Source organism: Giraffa tippelskirchi, chromosome 6, assembly GCF_054371585.1.
Source record: "Giraffa tippelskirchi isolate mGirTip1 chromosome 6, T2T-mGirTip1v1.2.pri, whole genome shotgun sequence".
Taxonomy (NCBI): Eukaryota; Metazoa; Chordata; class Mammalia; order Artiodactyla; family Giraffidae; genus Giraffa; species Giraffa tippelskirchi.
In genome coordinates this window covers 74882171-74896364 of record NC_137280.1, presented here as the reverse complement: position 1 = coordinate 74896364, position 14194 = coordinate 74882171, and the positions used below count along the sequence as shown (strand labels likewise).

The window sequence follows — 14194 nt, the reverse complement described above, 5'->3', positions numbered from 1 at the left end:
GCAGGGACGTGGCACCTGCATCTCAGAGGTGTGGAGGAGCCTCCCCTCCTGGCTCTACCCTGGCCACGTGCCCAGCACCAAGGGGGGAGGCTTGGATTTGCTGGGCAGTAGGTGTGGAAACTTGACTTCTAGGTGAACAGCTTTGCCCAGGGTCACCTGGCTGGCCAGTGGAGGAGCCATCTCCTGCAGGGAAGGGGCTCAAGTCAGCGGGGAGAGCAATCCCCACCCTCTCCCTTTCTGAGAGGCCCTTCTTGAACCCCTGTAATCTCAGTGCCCCCAGCACAGCCCCACGCATGTGCTCTGTGAGTGGTGTGCCCATCTCCTTCATCAACATCACTTCTACTTTGTTGGACGAGTGGAGTTAAGATAGAGGAGGTTGGCAGGGAGAAAGCAAGTGGCCAGCATGATGAGCGGGGTGGGAGGTACCCCAGAGGCTCCTGGTCCAAGTTCTGCTTCTTACCCCACTCGCTAGCTTCAAGAAGTTACTTAGTCTTCAGACAGCAGTGGGGCTTCCATCCATCTACCACCTACCCTACGATCCATCTATCCACCATCCACTATTCTTCTGTCCATCCAGCCATCTACCCATCTATTTAGCTTCCATCCACCATCCATCCATCCATCCACTATCCATCCATCCACTATCCATCCACCATCCATCCATCAATCCACCATCCATCCAATGCATCCATCTGTGCATCCATCCATCCACCATCCATCTGTCCATCCACTATTCATCCATCTACCATCTACCACTCATGTGTGTTGGCCATGCTGGGTGCCGGGTGTACAGAGAGGGGAAGGTCGGCCCCTCAGTCAAGGAGCCGAGGGCTGAGGTGTCCGCAGGACTGAGGGCCTGTGGGAGGTGCACGCTGAGCCATCCGCTCCGCACACCCTCTTCTCTCCTCTAGTCAGGCCTGCAGGTCAGTGCTGGGGACACCATCCTGCAGTAGGCTGCAACCTTCCAGGGGCCAGTGCCGGGTCCCTTCCACCCAGTGAGGGAGCTCACGGCCCCGGGATGCTCAGCGTGGACTTTGACCTTCGGGTTGGGAGACAGTGTTTCAGATCCCTGCAGTGTCTCTGAGTTGAGGGGTGGTGACCCTGGGCTCGTTTCTGGTTCTTGGGTGTCCACAATGCTGAGGGCTGTGCCCTTGACCTCTGTACTGCGGCCCCAGGGACCTAACGGCTATCCTCTTCTTTCTGCAGAGTGACCTGTTAGATGTGAACCAGATCGTCAAGGACTTGGCCTCCATGGTTTCAGAGCAAGGAGAGGCCATCGGTGGGTACCCACAGCATCCACCAAGCCACCTGCCCCGCCCGCCCAGGCCGTCCTCAGGGGCCCTGCGTCTGGCTTCGACCCCAGAGTCCTTCCGGCAGCTGCCCCAGGAAGGCGTGGGCATGGTCTGGCAGGGCTGCCGGGCAGACAACGGGGCCTGGGCAGGTTCCGGCGGTCCGAGCCTCTGCTGGCCACCCTCCGTGCCCTCCCCTTCGGGTCGGCCCAGCCCCTCAGGAAGGCCAGCCTGGGGACGCCCCCTGAGGGGCTGGCCCCTGCTCCTGTTCGTGGGGGCGTCCTGGCCACCTGCCCCTCGCCCTGCGCCTTCCTCCCAGGAGCATGTGCGGTGGGGACTTGCTGCGCGGGGAGAGCCGTCCTGCCCCTGTGGTGGCCCCATTTGCTCCACACGAGGGCCTCACCCCACCAGCCCAGCCGTCCAGCCCGTGTGGCTGCAGGGCTTTCCTAGTCCTCCCCCCGTGTCCGGGTGCCCAGGGCAGTGCTGGGCCACAGCCCGTGGCCCTCAGCAGCGAGGTGGCTCCCAGTGCCCAGAGCCACTTGGTTAGCAGGCAGCTCCTGGCCGGGGCCCAGGGCTCCCCACACCCCTCTCCACCCTGTTCCGGGGCTGAGTCGTTGCCTCAATGGGGCCTGAAGGCTGGGGCGGTGCTGAGGCCCAGGAGTGTCCTGCTCCCCAAGAGGCAGCCCAGCCCCCCTCCTGCGGGTGTGTGCTGCACCCCCAGGAGCAGAGCAAATGAGGGGGTTGGGCCATGTTGCCTGCCAGCCCCTCACTGGTCCACAAGCCTGGGCGCCCGCGGGACCCCGCTCCTGCTCTGGGCAGCTCTGGGCATCACCTATCCAGGCTCACAGCACCTCTCCTGGGACCCTCCCTGTCTCCATGCACTCTATCGCCTCTGTGGGTGACCGTCTCAGAGTGAGTGTGCAGAATGCTTTGCACGCTCCAGATGGACACCCAGTTGTTACCTGGATGGTCACCAGATGGTCACTCGGTCCCAGTGATGGGCTGATGGGGAGGGGCTCTCTGCTGGGCAGGGGGGCGGCGAGGACTGACCTCCTCCTGTGCCGTGCCTGCTGGAGGGGTGGGCCCCAGTGCCCAGAGTAGCCACAGCCCGGGGCCCCGCAGCGTGAGGGTGTGGGTGTCCCTGGGACGACGGATGTCGGGTGAGGCCTGCGTCGCCCCCGCAGGGGCGGTGAGGCCAGCCCGCCGCCCTCAGCCTCCGGTGCCTTTCCAGGGTCCAGCAGCGGCAAAGCTTCGTGTGGGCGCAGCTGCAGCCCCGAGCCGGCCGTGGCGGCCCTGCTGCCCGGGCCGGGCCCCCTCTTGCGCACCAAGACGCGGAAGCCCAACTTTAGCCCCCAGGAGACGGAGGTGCTGGTACAGAGGGTGACGCGCCACTACCCGCTGCTGTTCGGGGCACTGCGGGGCCCGCCCGCCCGGAAACACCGCGTGTGGAGCAAGATCCTGCAGGCGGTGAACGCGCTGGGCTACTGCCGCCGGGACCTGGGCGACGTCAAGCACAAGTGGCGGGACCTGCGTGGGGTGGTGCGGCGCAAGCTGGCTGAGCGCCCCTGCGCCCCTGCCATCCTCACACCCGTCGAGCGCATGGTGGCCGAGACCTTCGCGGCCCCGGGCACCCCCGGGGAGGGCCGTGCCGCCAAGCCCCTGCCAAGTAAGTGGCCTCCCACAGCCCATCCGGAGCCTCCAGCAAGGCCCGCTCTGTGTCCAGATGGGGAGACAGAGGCTCCAGGCCAGGGAGGGACACCCCTCGCCCGTGTCACTCAGCCACAGACCAGACCAGGCAGCGTCAGGGGCCCTCAGCCTCCCAGGGTACGCTGACCCCAGAGCCCTGGGCCCACCACCGGCCACCTTTGCAGACGCTTCTGAGCCTGGCGAGGAAGACGGCTCCCTGGCTGTGTCTTCACCGCCGCCTCCAGCTCCTCCTCCTCCTGCTTCTCGTCCTCCTCCTCTCAAGACACTTCTGCAAGCCCGTCACAGTGCCCTTCACCACAGTAGCATCGGCTCCACCCGCAGCTTGAAGCTGGGCCCCACGGACTCTCTCCTCCCCCTTCCTGGGGAGCTGCTGGAAGGACTTTAGGGAGAAGCTGGAAGCAGGACCAACTACGTCCTGAGGGCTGCTGAGCCATCAGCAGGACGGCCTGCAGGGACAGCAGGGGCCATGGACGCCCCAGCAGAGACCCCAGCAGACCTTTTGGGGGGTCTGCACCGGACAGGCGGGGGCAGGTCAGAGATGCACATGGACCCAGGACACGGCCATGCCCTGGGCTGGACCAAGTCACGAGCCTGGACGATGGGACAGGGCCTGCCTGTTGGTCGTTGGGAGGCTGCCTGTTCTACTGGCAGAGCCAGAACCAGCTTTGGGGTGCTGCAAATGGGCACACTCTAAGCCCCAGGGGAGCTGGCGGGGGGCCCGGGTGCTTAGACCCGTCCTGCCGGCCCCCCGCCTGGGTGCAGGGCAGGAGCTCGGGGGCTCTGTTCATCCTGGCGGCCCCAGTGTGACGCTTGGTTCTGCAAGTTCCACCATGAGGCTCAGCTCAGTCCAGACGTCCCACCACCCTGGTGGGCCAGCACTCTGTCTCCCAGACCCCGTGACTCCCAGGCTCCCGCCCTTTGGGGAAGCCAGCTGCTGACCGGTCCCTCAGTGCCCGGGCCGCACCTGTGTTTATGGGTGCTGTCTCTGCCTCAGACCCTGGGCGGTGCCCAGGTGCATGCGTTTGGGTTGAGGGAGATGTGTTCAGTTCAGTTGCTCAGTCGTGTCCGACTCTTTGCGACCCCATGGACTGTGGCACACTAGGCCTCCCTGTCCATCACCAACTCCCGGAGTTTGCTCATACTCATGTCCATTGAGTCGGTGATGCCATCAACCATCTCATCCTCTGTCGTCCCTTTCTCCTCCTGCCTTCAGTCTTTCCCAGCATCAGGGGGTATGTGTGCGTGCAGCCATTTCTGTCTTTGAGTTTTCACCAAAACGTGTGAATTCAGAGGCTCGTTCTCTCTTCCTAAGATTTGGCTTGATGCATGTTTGCATCTGACGGGTCAGCCCACAGAGCACTAGCTGGTCTCTGCTGAGGGCTGTGCCCACAGCTGTGGTCACTGCCCGCTTGTCTGGGCAGCATCGGGTCCTTCTTCTCGGGGGGAGAGGAAACAGTATAGAGAATCGCCCTGGTGCTCCCAGGGGTTCCAGCCCTGTTCCTAGCGGATCAAGGGCCCCGGTCCTGACTCACCCCTGCCCCCTGCCCGTGCACCGGTCACAGGGCAGGGTGGACTTGCAGGTGTTTTATGCGATACTGCCTTTTCACCCCTGGTGCCGCAGAGGGGTGTCTTCTGGTGTCCCCGGGTGGCTCAGCTGTGCTGTTGGGGTGACGTCTTGGGGGCTGTGCCAACACGCCCAGCAGGCCCCTGCCTGAAGTCCCTGGTCCCCACTCGGACCCGCATGGTTGTCAGAACTGGCTGCTTGGTGCCCGGATGCCAGCGGCTGCCACGTGCTGATGTTGTGGGGGGCGGTGGTGTTCCCAGGCCCTGACGGCAGTCTTCACGGCTGCTCTCTTTGTGCAGAGTTGTTCCCAGGCCGCACTCACCCTTTCTGAGGGGCTGCCAGGCCCCAAGGACAGACAGTGCCAGGCTCTCTGTCCTGACACTCATGCGGGCCAGTGCCTATGCTGGATGGGTGAGCGGTGCCCGCCCCTGCAGCCTCTGACCTCTGGAGGCTGGACTCCCCGTTTGTGCCTCCCTCCGCCCCCCGCCCCGGGTGACCACAGGGTCTCCTCTCTGTAATTGCTTGTGTTGTCTTGATTTGCAGATAGTATTGAAGCCGGCCTTGAGGCTGCGTCCTCGCACACAGAGGCGGCCAGTGAGCTCCTCGCTGGAGCCAGCCGGCACCAAGTAAGTCAGCGTGAGGGCACAGCCCTCCGCCCCTGCCCACGCCTGGAGGGGCAGGCCCGCAGGGTCTTCTCTGCGCCCAGGCCGACTGCTGTGGGGGAGGGGAGAGGACGGGTGTGGGCCGCGTGCCCAGGGTGGTCAGCCTTGCCTGCCCCTGGTCTGCACCCTACTCCGAGGCTGTGTCCTGGGCCTCTGCCCACCGGCTCAGCGAGCGAGAGGGCAGGGTTGAAGGGCGAGCGGCTCCCAGGGGCAGATCTCGCTGCTGTGGGCACCGGAAGGGCTGTGGCTGCCCACGCCCAGTGGGTAGCACCTAGCTGCCCTGACAGGAAGCCGTCCTGGAGGGCGGGGCCATGGAGAAGGCCTCCTGGCCTCTCCTCCTCCCGCCGCTGCTGGGCAGGGTGTCGCTCCCTGTCTGCCCCGGGCCTGGCGCAGGGCTGGAGCTGGTGGGGCCTCGTTGCTTGGGATGTGTCGGCTGGCTCCGGGGCATTGAGGACCAGTATCTGACCCTCGTTTGCTTGAGGCGGGGCATCTGGCAGCTTTGGGGACACACAGCCGCGACGTGAGCCCTTGGCTAGGCCTGGGTCCAGCAGGAAGTGAGCGCGGCACTATCCTCCACCTGCCGCCCGTTCCCGCATGCCCCCTGCTCTGTGCTGGGCCCTCACTCATAGACTGTCCCCCCAGAGCCCGTGTCTCCCAGAGCTTGTGGCCTGGGGGTGGGGTGGGTGGACGGTGTGGTCCAGTGACACAGGGCCCTGGGCCCACTGAGGAGGGAGGGCTTCCCAGGGCGTGCCAGGCAAGAGGGGGGGCAGAGACCGCAGGAGGGGCTGCCCACGTGGGCTCAGGGTGCCGCGGCCAGGGGCTGGACGCTGTGCGGGGCCGTGCTGCCGGGGGCAGGGAGGGGCCAGGGAGAAGGTGGACACTGTCCGTGTTCCCCGAGGGCTTTGGTACGGCAGCACTGTGCTGAGAGAGGGGCTCGGGTTGCCTCCGGGGAGGAGGGGCGCAGGGTGGGGCCAGCCACAGGGAGAGTGGCCCCTCCCAGCAGGGCACTCCCAGGCCTCCGCCCATGGGGAGCCTGCAGGCCACCGGACTCCACGAGGACACGTCGTGGGGGCACAGCCTGGGCCTGCTGCTGGCTGCCCCTTTTTTGCGTCGGGACCACCTGACTCCTCAGTCAGGGCGAGGGTCAGGTGTGCGTGACAGCTGGTGCAGCCACCGTGGGTGGCCTGTGTCTGCAGGGCGGGGCTGGGGCAGGGCTGCGGCGTCTGGTGACCGGCTCGGGGCTCTCTGCCCACACAGCCGGCCTTCCAGCGCACTGAGGGCATCCGCTCCCCCGGTCCTGGTCCCTCCCGGGCCTCCCAGAGAGAAGGCACCGGCTGAAACTGACAAGCAAGGCGGACTCGTCAGAAGCCCAGCCTGGCCTCTGCCGCAGGAACTTGGAGCTGGACGTTGCCCGCTGAGGGCCTCACTCCCGAAGCCTCGTCTCAGGAGAGAGGCGACAAGCTGGCAGGGCGGCTGGCTCCCCCCATGCCCCCAGGGGCCACCGCGTCAGAAGGATCAGCACATCCCTGGACCACAGGAGGACGAGGAGGACGAGGAGGCGGCAGCAGGGGTGGCCACCCGTGCCGGGGGCACAGCAGGCTCGGAACCTGGCCTGCCCGATTCCAGGGGGTGTGTGGGCCCAGGGCTCTGGGGTGACGCTGCCCTCCCAAGGTGGGACCCTGGCTCCATAGGTGAGGTGAGTGGGGCTCCGACCCAGGAGGTGCAGCCCATGGTGGCCACCATGCAGTAAGCCCTCTGGCTCCTGCCCACTGCCTGCAGCATGCTAGGAAGTGTTGGCAGGACAGGCATCACGGCCTCAGGCCTTCCACATGCAGACAGGGCTTTGAGACCCAGAAGAGAGAAGGGCTTGCCATGGTCACACAGCTCCCAAGAGGTGGAGCTGGTTTTGGAGCCCAGTATGTAGGATTCCAGGTCTCAGCTTTTCCTGGCGAAGTGCTGCTTTTATATCCACTCTGCCTATCTTCCTGGATGTCCACTTGGTGGATGGCTGGCTGGACAGACAGATGAATGGAGGGTTGGGTGGATTGATGGATGGTGAAGGATTGAAAGGGTGTCAACACAAGTGTGCGGATGGACAGAGATGTGGGTGAATGATGGATGGATGTGTGGTCTGGCTTGAGGATGGATGGCTGAGAGATGAAAAATGGACGGATGGGAAGATGCACATGGATGAATAGGTGGACGGAAGGAAGGAGGTGGGCAGATGGAGGGACGGATGGATGCTCGACCAGCAAACAGATGGGCAGACAGATGAAGGGATGGATGTGTGGGTGGATATGTGTAGGTAGACAGATGGACAGACAGGATAGTGGGTAGAAGATGGCCAGCTTGGGTGAGCAGATAGACAGACAGATGGCAGTCTGGCGGTGGCACCTTGCCCTTGGAGCCGCAAGGTTGAAGTTTTATCTCAGCATCTCTGGAGGACGTCCTGTGCCCTCTGAGTTTTGGTGTCCTGTGAGGGCACTGCTGCCCACCACGGAGGGGCCCCAGGAGAGGCCGAGATAGCTTTGTGTGCAGAGGGCATCAGGCACAGAGGGCGCTCCCCAGGCCTCCCGGCACTGCCTGGGTCCCGGCCGGCGAATGCTCACGTTTCCTGTCTCCCCCTGCTAGCCGACAAGGAGGACGAGGTCCCCGGCTGCCTGTGGCTCCCCCTGCAGATGCTGGATAGGCCGAGCCCGCCCGAAGCTGACCCCGTGGATCCCCGAGGAGCCTTCCTCGCGGCCGCCTCCTCCCCCTCCCCGCCCACCTCCCCGGCCTCGGCGCCCCCGGCGGCCGCACTCCCTGGGCCCCCCCGACCCTCGCCGCCCGCCTCGGCAGGACCCCAGCCCTCCGGGAAGGCTGCAGGGGCAGAGGCCTCAGAGCTGGAGCGGCGACTACTGGATGTGCAGTGGCAGCAGGGTGCCCTGCTCAGCGCCTGGTCCCAGCAGCAGAGCACGCTGATGGCCCAGCAGAACTTGCTGCTGGAGCGGCTGGCTGAGCAGAGCCAGCGGCTGGCCGACGGCGTCGAGGCGCTCACCCACACCCTGGGGAGGCTGGTGGAGGCCCTCCCGGCCCGGGGCGCCTTGCCCGCCAGCCCAGGTGGCTCCCCGGGGGGCGGGACCGTCTGCAGGCCAGCCGGAGCCTCCTCCCATGGCAGCTGCACCAGCCCAGAGGCCTTCTCAGGGATGATCCTGAAGGTGGAGGAGGAGACCTAGGGTCCGAGCCCCATGGGGCCTCGACGGAGCCAGAGAGGACATGGGACATCCACCAGCGTGCCCCTTCTGTCCTGCCGTTACCCATGGGCCCAGCAACCCCAGGGAGCGCCGGAGCGAGGTCTGCTCAGGGACGACGCAGGCGACGGGCAGAGCCCCCCGCCCTCCCATCCTGCGCATGGAGGTCGGGGCGAGTGCATGCAGGCGCAGCATCCCCAGACCACTGCCTGGCGCGTAGACCCTGGAAGTGTGCCTCGGCTGGGCACCCAGAAGACACCCAGAGTGTGCCCTGGAGTGAGTCCTGGAAGCCCCCTGCTCTGCAGGTGTACAGACTGGGGTGGGGGCTGGGCCCCTGCATCTGCTTGATTTTGCCCCAAGGGACCCACTCCCGTAGGCCTGTGGTCATTTCTCTGTTTATGTCCATTATGTGAGATATCTGTGTGCACAAATGTTCCTTGGTACTGGACGGGGTGGGATGCCATTTTATACCTACTGAATTTTTTTGGAAAAAATATTTTTCTTATATAAACATAAAATATCAATATTAAAAAAAACAAAAGCAGAGACAGTAATGAGGGTGATGCTGACAGAAAATGAGACGGAGCTGGTCTGTTCTGGTGGTCTGTCCCCTGCGCTCGCCCGCAGGCAGCCCTCAGCCCTCCCTGGGCTTGCGATCCGCCTCACCTGTGACCTTGGGGCTGTGTGGCCCCTCGGGACGGCCCCAGGAGGCAGGCTTACAGCCGGCGCTCGGGGCCCTTGTGGCCCTGAGGCCGGGCTCCCCTCTGGCTTCCCCTTTGCTTCCTTCTCTAGACTTGTGATAACAGCCTTTTCCAGAAGTAGGAAGCTGAGGTCCTGGCAGGAACTAGACAGCGTGCTGACCCCCGGGCTCCCGGGGCAGCCCGGCTCAGAAGGAGCTGAGCGTAGGGTGGGACCTACACAGAGGGAGGGGATGTTTCCTGGTTTCACTGTTCCCTGCGGAGCCAGTGGCGAGTCAGTAACTCTCATCCACAAAAGCTCCCGATCTGCTTAGTGGCCCATCCTGCCCTCTGCAGCATGGCCAGCGTCCATCCAACCTCCTCATCCCTGTGGTCATACGTCACTGTGTGTTCTCCATGGTGGCCTTTCCTTCTGCCCTGCAAAGCCTGGGTGTATCTCTGGTCTGCTCTTGGTGGATAAACTGCAGGTTAGGGGTGGTTCAGACTGTAAAGAGTCTGCCAGCAATGTGGGAGACCTGGATTCAGTCTCTGGGTCAGGAAGATCCCGTGGAGAAGGAAATGGCAACCCACTCCAGTGCTCTTGCCTGGAAAATCCCATGGACGGAGGAGACTGGTGGGCTACAGTCCATGGGGTCACAAAGAGTCGGACACGACTGAGCGACTTTACTTTTACTAGGAGTCCATGGAGGAAACAGCTTAATGTGGAAAAAACGATGGTTGTAAAGGCTTTGCCGGCTTGCAGGGAGAAGCGAAATAGCCAGGGTTGTCCCCTCCCTGCCACCCCCTGGCCTCCTCAGTCACCCCAGCACTGAGCCGGAGGCGGCTCAGAGGCCGGCCTTGAGATCCGGGATCCCGGCAGATGGATCTTTCTAGGGGAGGGCCCCGCAGGCTTTTGGGGGGCCCTCAGAGGGAGGAAGAAGCATCATGTGAGCGCACAGGCAGCGGTCACGTAGTCTGCAGTGGGCAGGAGGGCCAGCATCGCAGAACAACAGGAGCACAGCTCCAGGCCCGCCGCCGGCTGACTTACGTCCCCCCAGAGTTCAGGTGTGGAGGTCTGCACCCTGGGACCTGAGCAGGTGCCTGTGTTAGAAGTTGAGGCTTTTAGAGGGGATCGAGGTGAAGTGGGACCCCTGGGGTGACTTCCGCCTCAGCGTGAAGAAGAAATCAGGGCAGAGACGCAGGCGGGGGGATGGCTGCATGAAGACCCTGGAGGAGGCGGCCAGCCACAAGCCAGAGAGGCCCCAGGGGGAGCAGGCCTGCCGACCCTCTTCTCTGACCTCCCACCTCCAGGATGGGGAGGGTGGCGGTTGCATTCCTGTTGTTAGAGCTGCCGAGTCTGTGTTACTTGATTTGGCAGCTGCAGCGGGCCCGTGCAGACCCCTGAGGAATCAAGCAGATACCTAACGTAAGATAGTTTCTAAGGAATATTTTAAAAATGAGGTGAAGTCACAAAGATGAGTCATTGTAACATGATCAGAAGTGACCCAGCATGTCTGGAAAGGGCCAGTGACAATTTAAAAGTTGTTCTTAAAAGAACAAAGAACTCGGCGGGGAGCCTGGCGGCATCCTTGGTCACAGATGATGTGTGAGGCTTAGCTGGAAAAATGGCAACGCGATGAGGGACTTCAGAAAGTTAGAAGGGTGACAGAGAGATGAAAGGGTGCAAAGGACCAGAAATCCAGCTTGGGTCTGGGCAGGGTCCCAGGAGAAGAAAATCGAATGAGGAAATGTGGTGCGTGACCCCCTGACTCCCCAGTGCAGACTGAGGGGTGGGGGCTATGCACAATAGCGGGTGGCTCCACATGGTGGGAAACCCCGGCTCCTGAGCGGGAGGCTGGCTCTGGAAGGGGGACAGAGTGACAGCCTGGCCTCCAGCTCAGTCACAGGTTCAGCAGTGGAGGCTGTGGGGAGACCAAGGCCCAGAGGAGGGACTGTCACCTGGAATCAGGCCCCGGGCAAAAATCAGGCCTCTCAGGACAAAGAGGACTGAAAGCTTAAGGGTTTGCTACCAAGAGACTTTGACAAGAAGAGCCTCTGAAGGGTGGACTCAAGGATGGTCCCGGGAGGAAGGTCTGTGATATGGGCAATGAGCCAGGAAGCTGGTCAATAAAGGACTCAGATAATAAAACTGTTTCATATTAAGCAGTGATCTTTGACTGTAATGTCTAATTTGTGTGGTTCAATGTTTAGAAAAGACAGAACAGTGGGACAATGATAGTGTATTGGTTGTAAAGAGTGATTACATTATTAATTTTGGTACCTGTTAGTAGCTGTATGTGGTTAAAAACGCAAGGATTCCTTCACTGAAATTAAAAACTTACACTCTGCAAATGACCCTGTTAATAGGATAAAAAGGCAAGCTACTTGCTGGGAGAAAATGTTTGTGTATCACATATCTGACATGGGACTTGTATCCTGAATATGTTCAGAGCTCTCTAAATCTAGCAACAAGAAAACAAACACTTGAATTAGAAAATCTGGGCAACAGATTTGAGCAGATCCTTCACCAAAGAAGATATATAGATAGAAAAAAGGAATAAGAATGCAAGTAAGCAGACAAAAGTCATTACTGAATACAAAAGGGTGGGGAAAGAGAGAAATTAATATAGAAGAAGACAATAGGATAAATAGAAAACCCGAGGCAAACCTTTGGTATCGTGTCCAGTAAACAAATTAATGTGGATGGGTTAAAAGAGCCCATTAAATGTCAAGAATCAACAGATTGTAGGGAAAAACATTTTTCTTTGCCATTTACAACTAATCCAGTAAAACATAAGGACAAGAAGGTGAGAAAGTGTAAAGAAAGACACGTTGGTCAGAGTTGGGAGAGCATGACTGGCTAGCCCAGCTTCGGACAAGATTTTACGTGAAGACAAACATAAATACTGTCAATATCACTCATATAAGTAAATATCAGTATATTAAATAGGATAGTGTGACCGGTTCAGCTCTTCAGGAAGATGAAAACTCCGTTGTCTCTATACACTTAAGAAACGAGCTCCAAATAGATGGATAAAGCCGGAACTTCCTGCCTGCAGAGGGAATCCATCCTGAGAGTGGAAGGCGTCAGCATGGGCCCAGAGACCAGGAATTAGTGAGGATGCTGGAGGTTTCAGTGATAACCAGCAGTTGACTCACCAGACCCTCAAACAAATAACACTCAGCAGATAACACCCAGTCTTCTCCAGGACGCCTGGATTTTGATCACGACTTAGGTCGAAGACCAAGTGTCAACAAACTTCAAAGAATCAGTAAATGGGTGAAACACTGCAATTACTCAAAAATGCAATTAGGAAAATCCTCTCATTAGATAGCAGCAGCACAAAAATAAAAATTTCCTTGTATGTTGGGAAACATTTTAAACAGTTCTAAATAATTGGGAGGTCGAAGAAGAATAAATCATTAGTGGATATGTAAAAAGACGTAATTGAATAATAATGAAAATACTGCATATCAAAATCTATGGGGTACTTCAAAGGAAATTAATAGCCTTAAATGCTTATACAACAAAAGGAGAAAGGCTGGAAATTAATGAATTAAGATATTAAAAAGACATTAAATAAGAGTAAAATGACTACAGAATAAATCCTGAGAAATTAGAAGATTATAGAGACAAAGCAGAATTTATTACTGACACTCCAATACTTTGGCCACCTGATTCAAAAAGCTGACTCACTGGAAAAGACCCTGATGCTGGGAAAAATTGAGAGCAAGAGGAGAAGGGGGCAACAGAGGATGAGATGGTTGGATGGCATCACTGACTCAATGGACATGAATTTGAGCAAACTCCAGGAGATAGTGAAGGACAGGGAAGCCTGGTGTGCTGCAGTCCACGGGGTCGCAAAGAGTCGGACATGACAGAGCAACTGAAGGAAACAACAAGAGCTGGCTCTTTGAAAAGACCATGAAAATAGACAAACCACTAGTAAGGTTTATCGAACATTGAAAGAACAGACGTTCCAAAGTAATGACAGAATTCTAGGAATAGTCTTAGGCCAACAAGTTTGGAAACGAGGAAATGGACCGATTTCTAGAAAAGTACAATTTGTCAACACCGACTTAAGAATAAATAGATCAGTGGGACCATTAAAGAAACGGAATGGGTCAGAAAGATCCCCCTGCCCTGTGGAGATTGGCCTTTAACGTATGTTCTACCCAACTTTCAGAGCAGAGATCCAGTCTTATACAAATGTTCCTGGACCACAGGAAAAAGGGAAATTCCTAAATATGTAGCAATAGGTCGAATCAGAGATGACATACATTCAGGAGAGGGACATCGTGGGCCCATCTGTCTCGTGGACACAGACCATCAGAGCACAGCATACGCCGACCATGCTGAGTCCTGTGGCCTGCCTTTTGGTGGTTTAGCAGGAAACCCGGAAAACCACTGGCTTTGGGGAAAATAATGTCCTCTCACCCCCACCCAGGGTGCTGCTTCCAGGATGTGGATGATGGACGATGCTGAGCTGAGACTAGACCCCCACCACCACCCGCTCCCTGCCCTTCGGTGGGAACTCTGTAACTGTCCTTGGGCGGCAGCAAACAGTGGGGAATGCCCGTCCTGGCCCCTGGGTGCTCAGCCGAGGTCAGCCTTCTCCCTTCCTCCTGTCCTGCATGCTTTCCACGTCCTCACTGCCCCTTCCCTGCAGGTCTTCACTTAGACCTGTGCTCCTCGGAGAGGCATCCGCGATCCCTACCACACGCCTGGCCACATGCCCTGGGAGTCCTTGTCCTCCTGGGCAGGTGACCTCCACCAGGCTGGGCTCTGGGTGCACCCGGCCCCCAGGACAGCGCCCAGCACGAGCCTGTGCTCTGTCACACACACCGCATGGTTCCTGCACCTCCTGACCTGCCCAGGTGTGGACAGGCTGGGGCATCAGGCACCGGAAGGCAAAATGGGGGCATGGTTTTGATCAGGGAAGATTAGGAGATGCAGAAAGAAGGAAGGTCTCAATGGGCCGGGCCCGGTGTCCGGTGCTGGCCTGAGGAGCGAGGGCATCTGAACTTATCCAAGTACAGCAAAGGGCAGGACTCGTGAAGGGCC

The 14194-nt window shown here is 59.5% G+C and overlaps 1 protein-coding gene across 4 annotated transcripts in view; it reads left to right on the top strand.

Annotated features, from left to right (window-relative positions):
• The window catches only part of TSNARE1 (t-SNARE domain containing 1), a 112509-nt gene that overhangs the window by 69139 nt on the left and 29176 nt on the right, over window positions 1–14194 (top strand). For 2 of the 4 annotated variants that reach the window (XM_081505139.1, XM_081505140.1), the window contains 2 exons: window positions 1207–1279; window positions 5104–5186. In XM_081505139.1, coding sequence (XP_081361265.1) covers window positions 1207–1279; window positions 5104–5186 — 156 coding nt within the window. Of the gene's footprint in view, window positions 1–1206; window positions 1280–2520; window positions 2956–5103; window positions 5187–6479; window positions 6919–7853; window positions 11300–14194 lie in introns of those variants that run through there. The other 2 variants (XR_014057981.1, XM_081505138.1) reach the window with 2 other exon arrangements.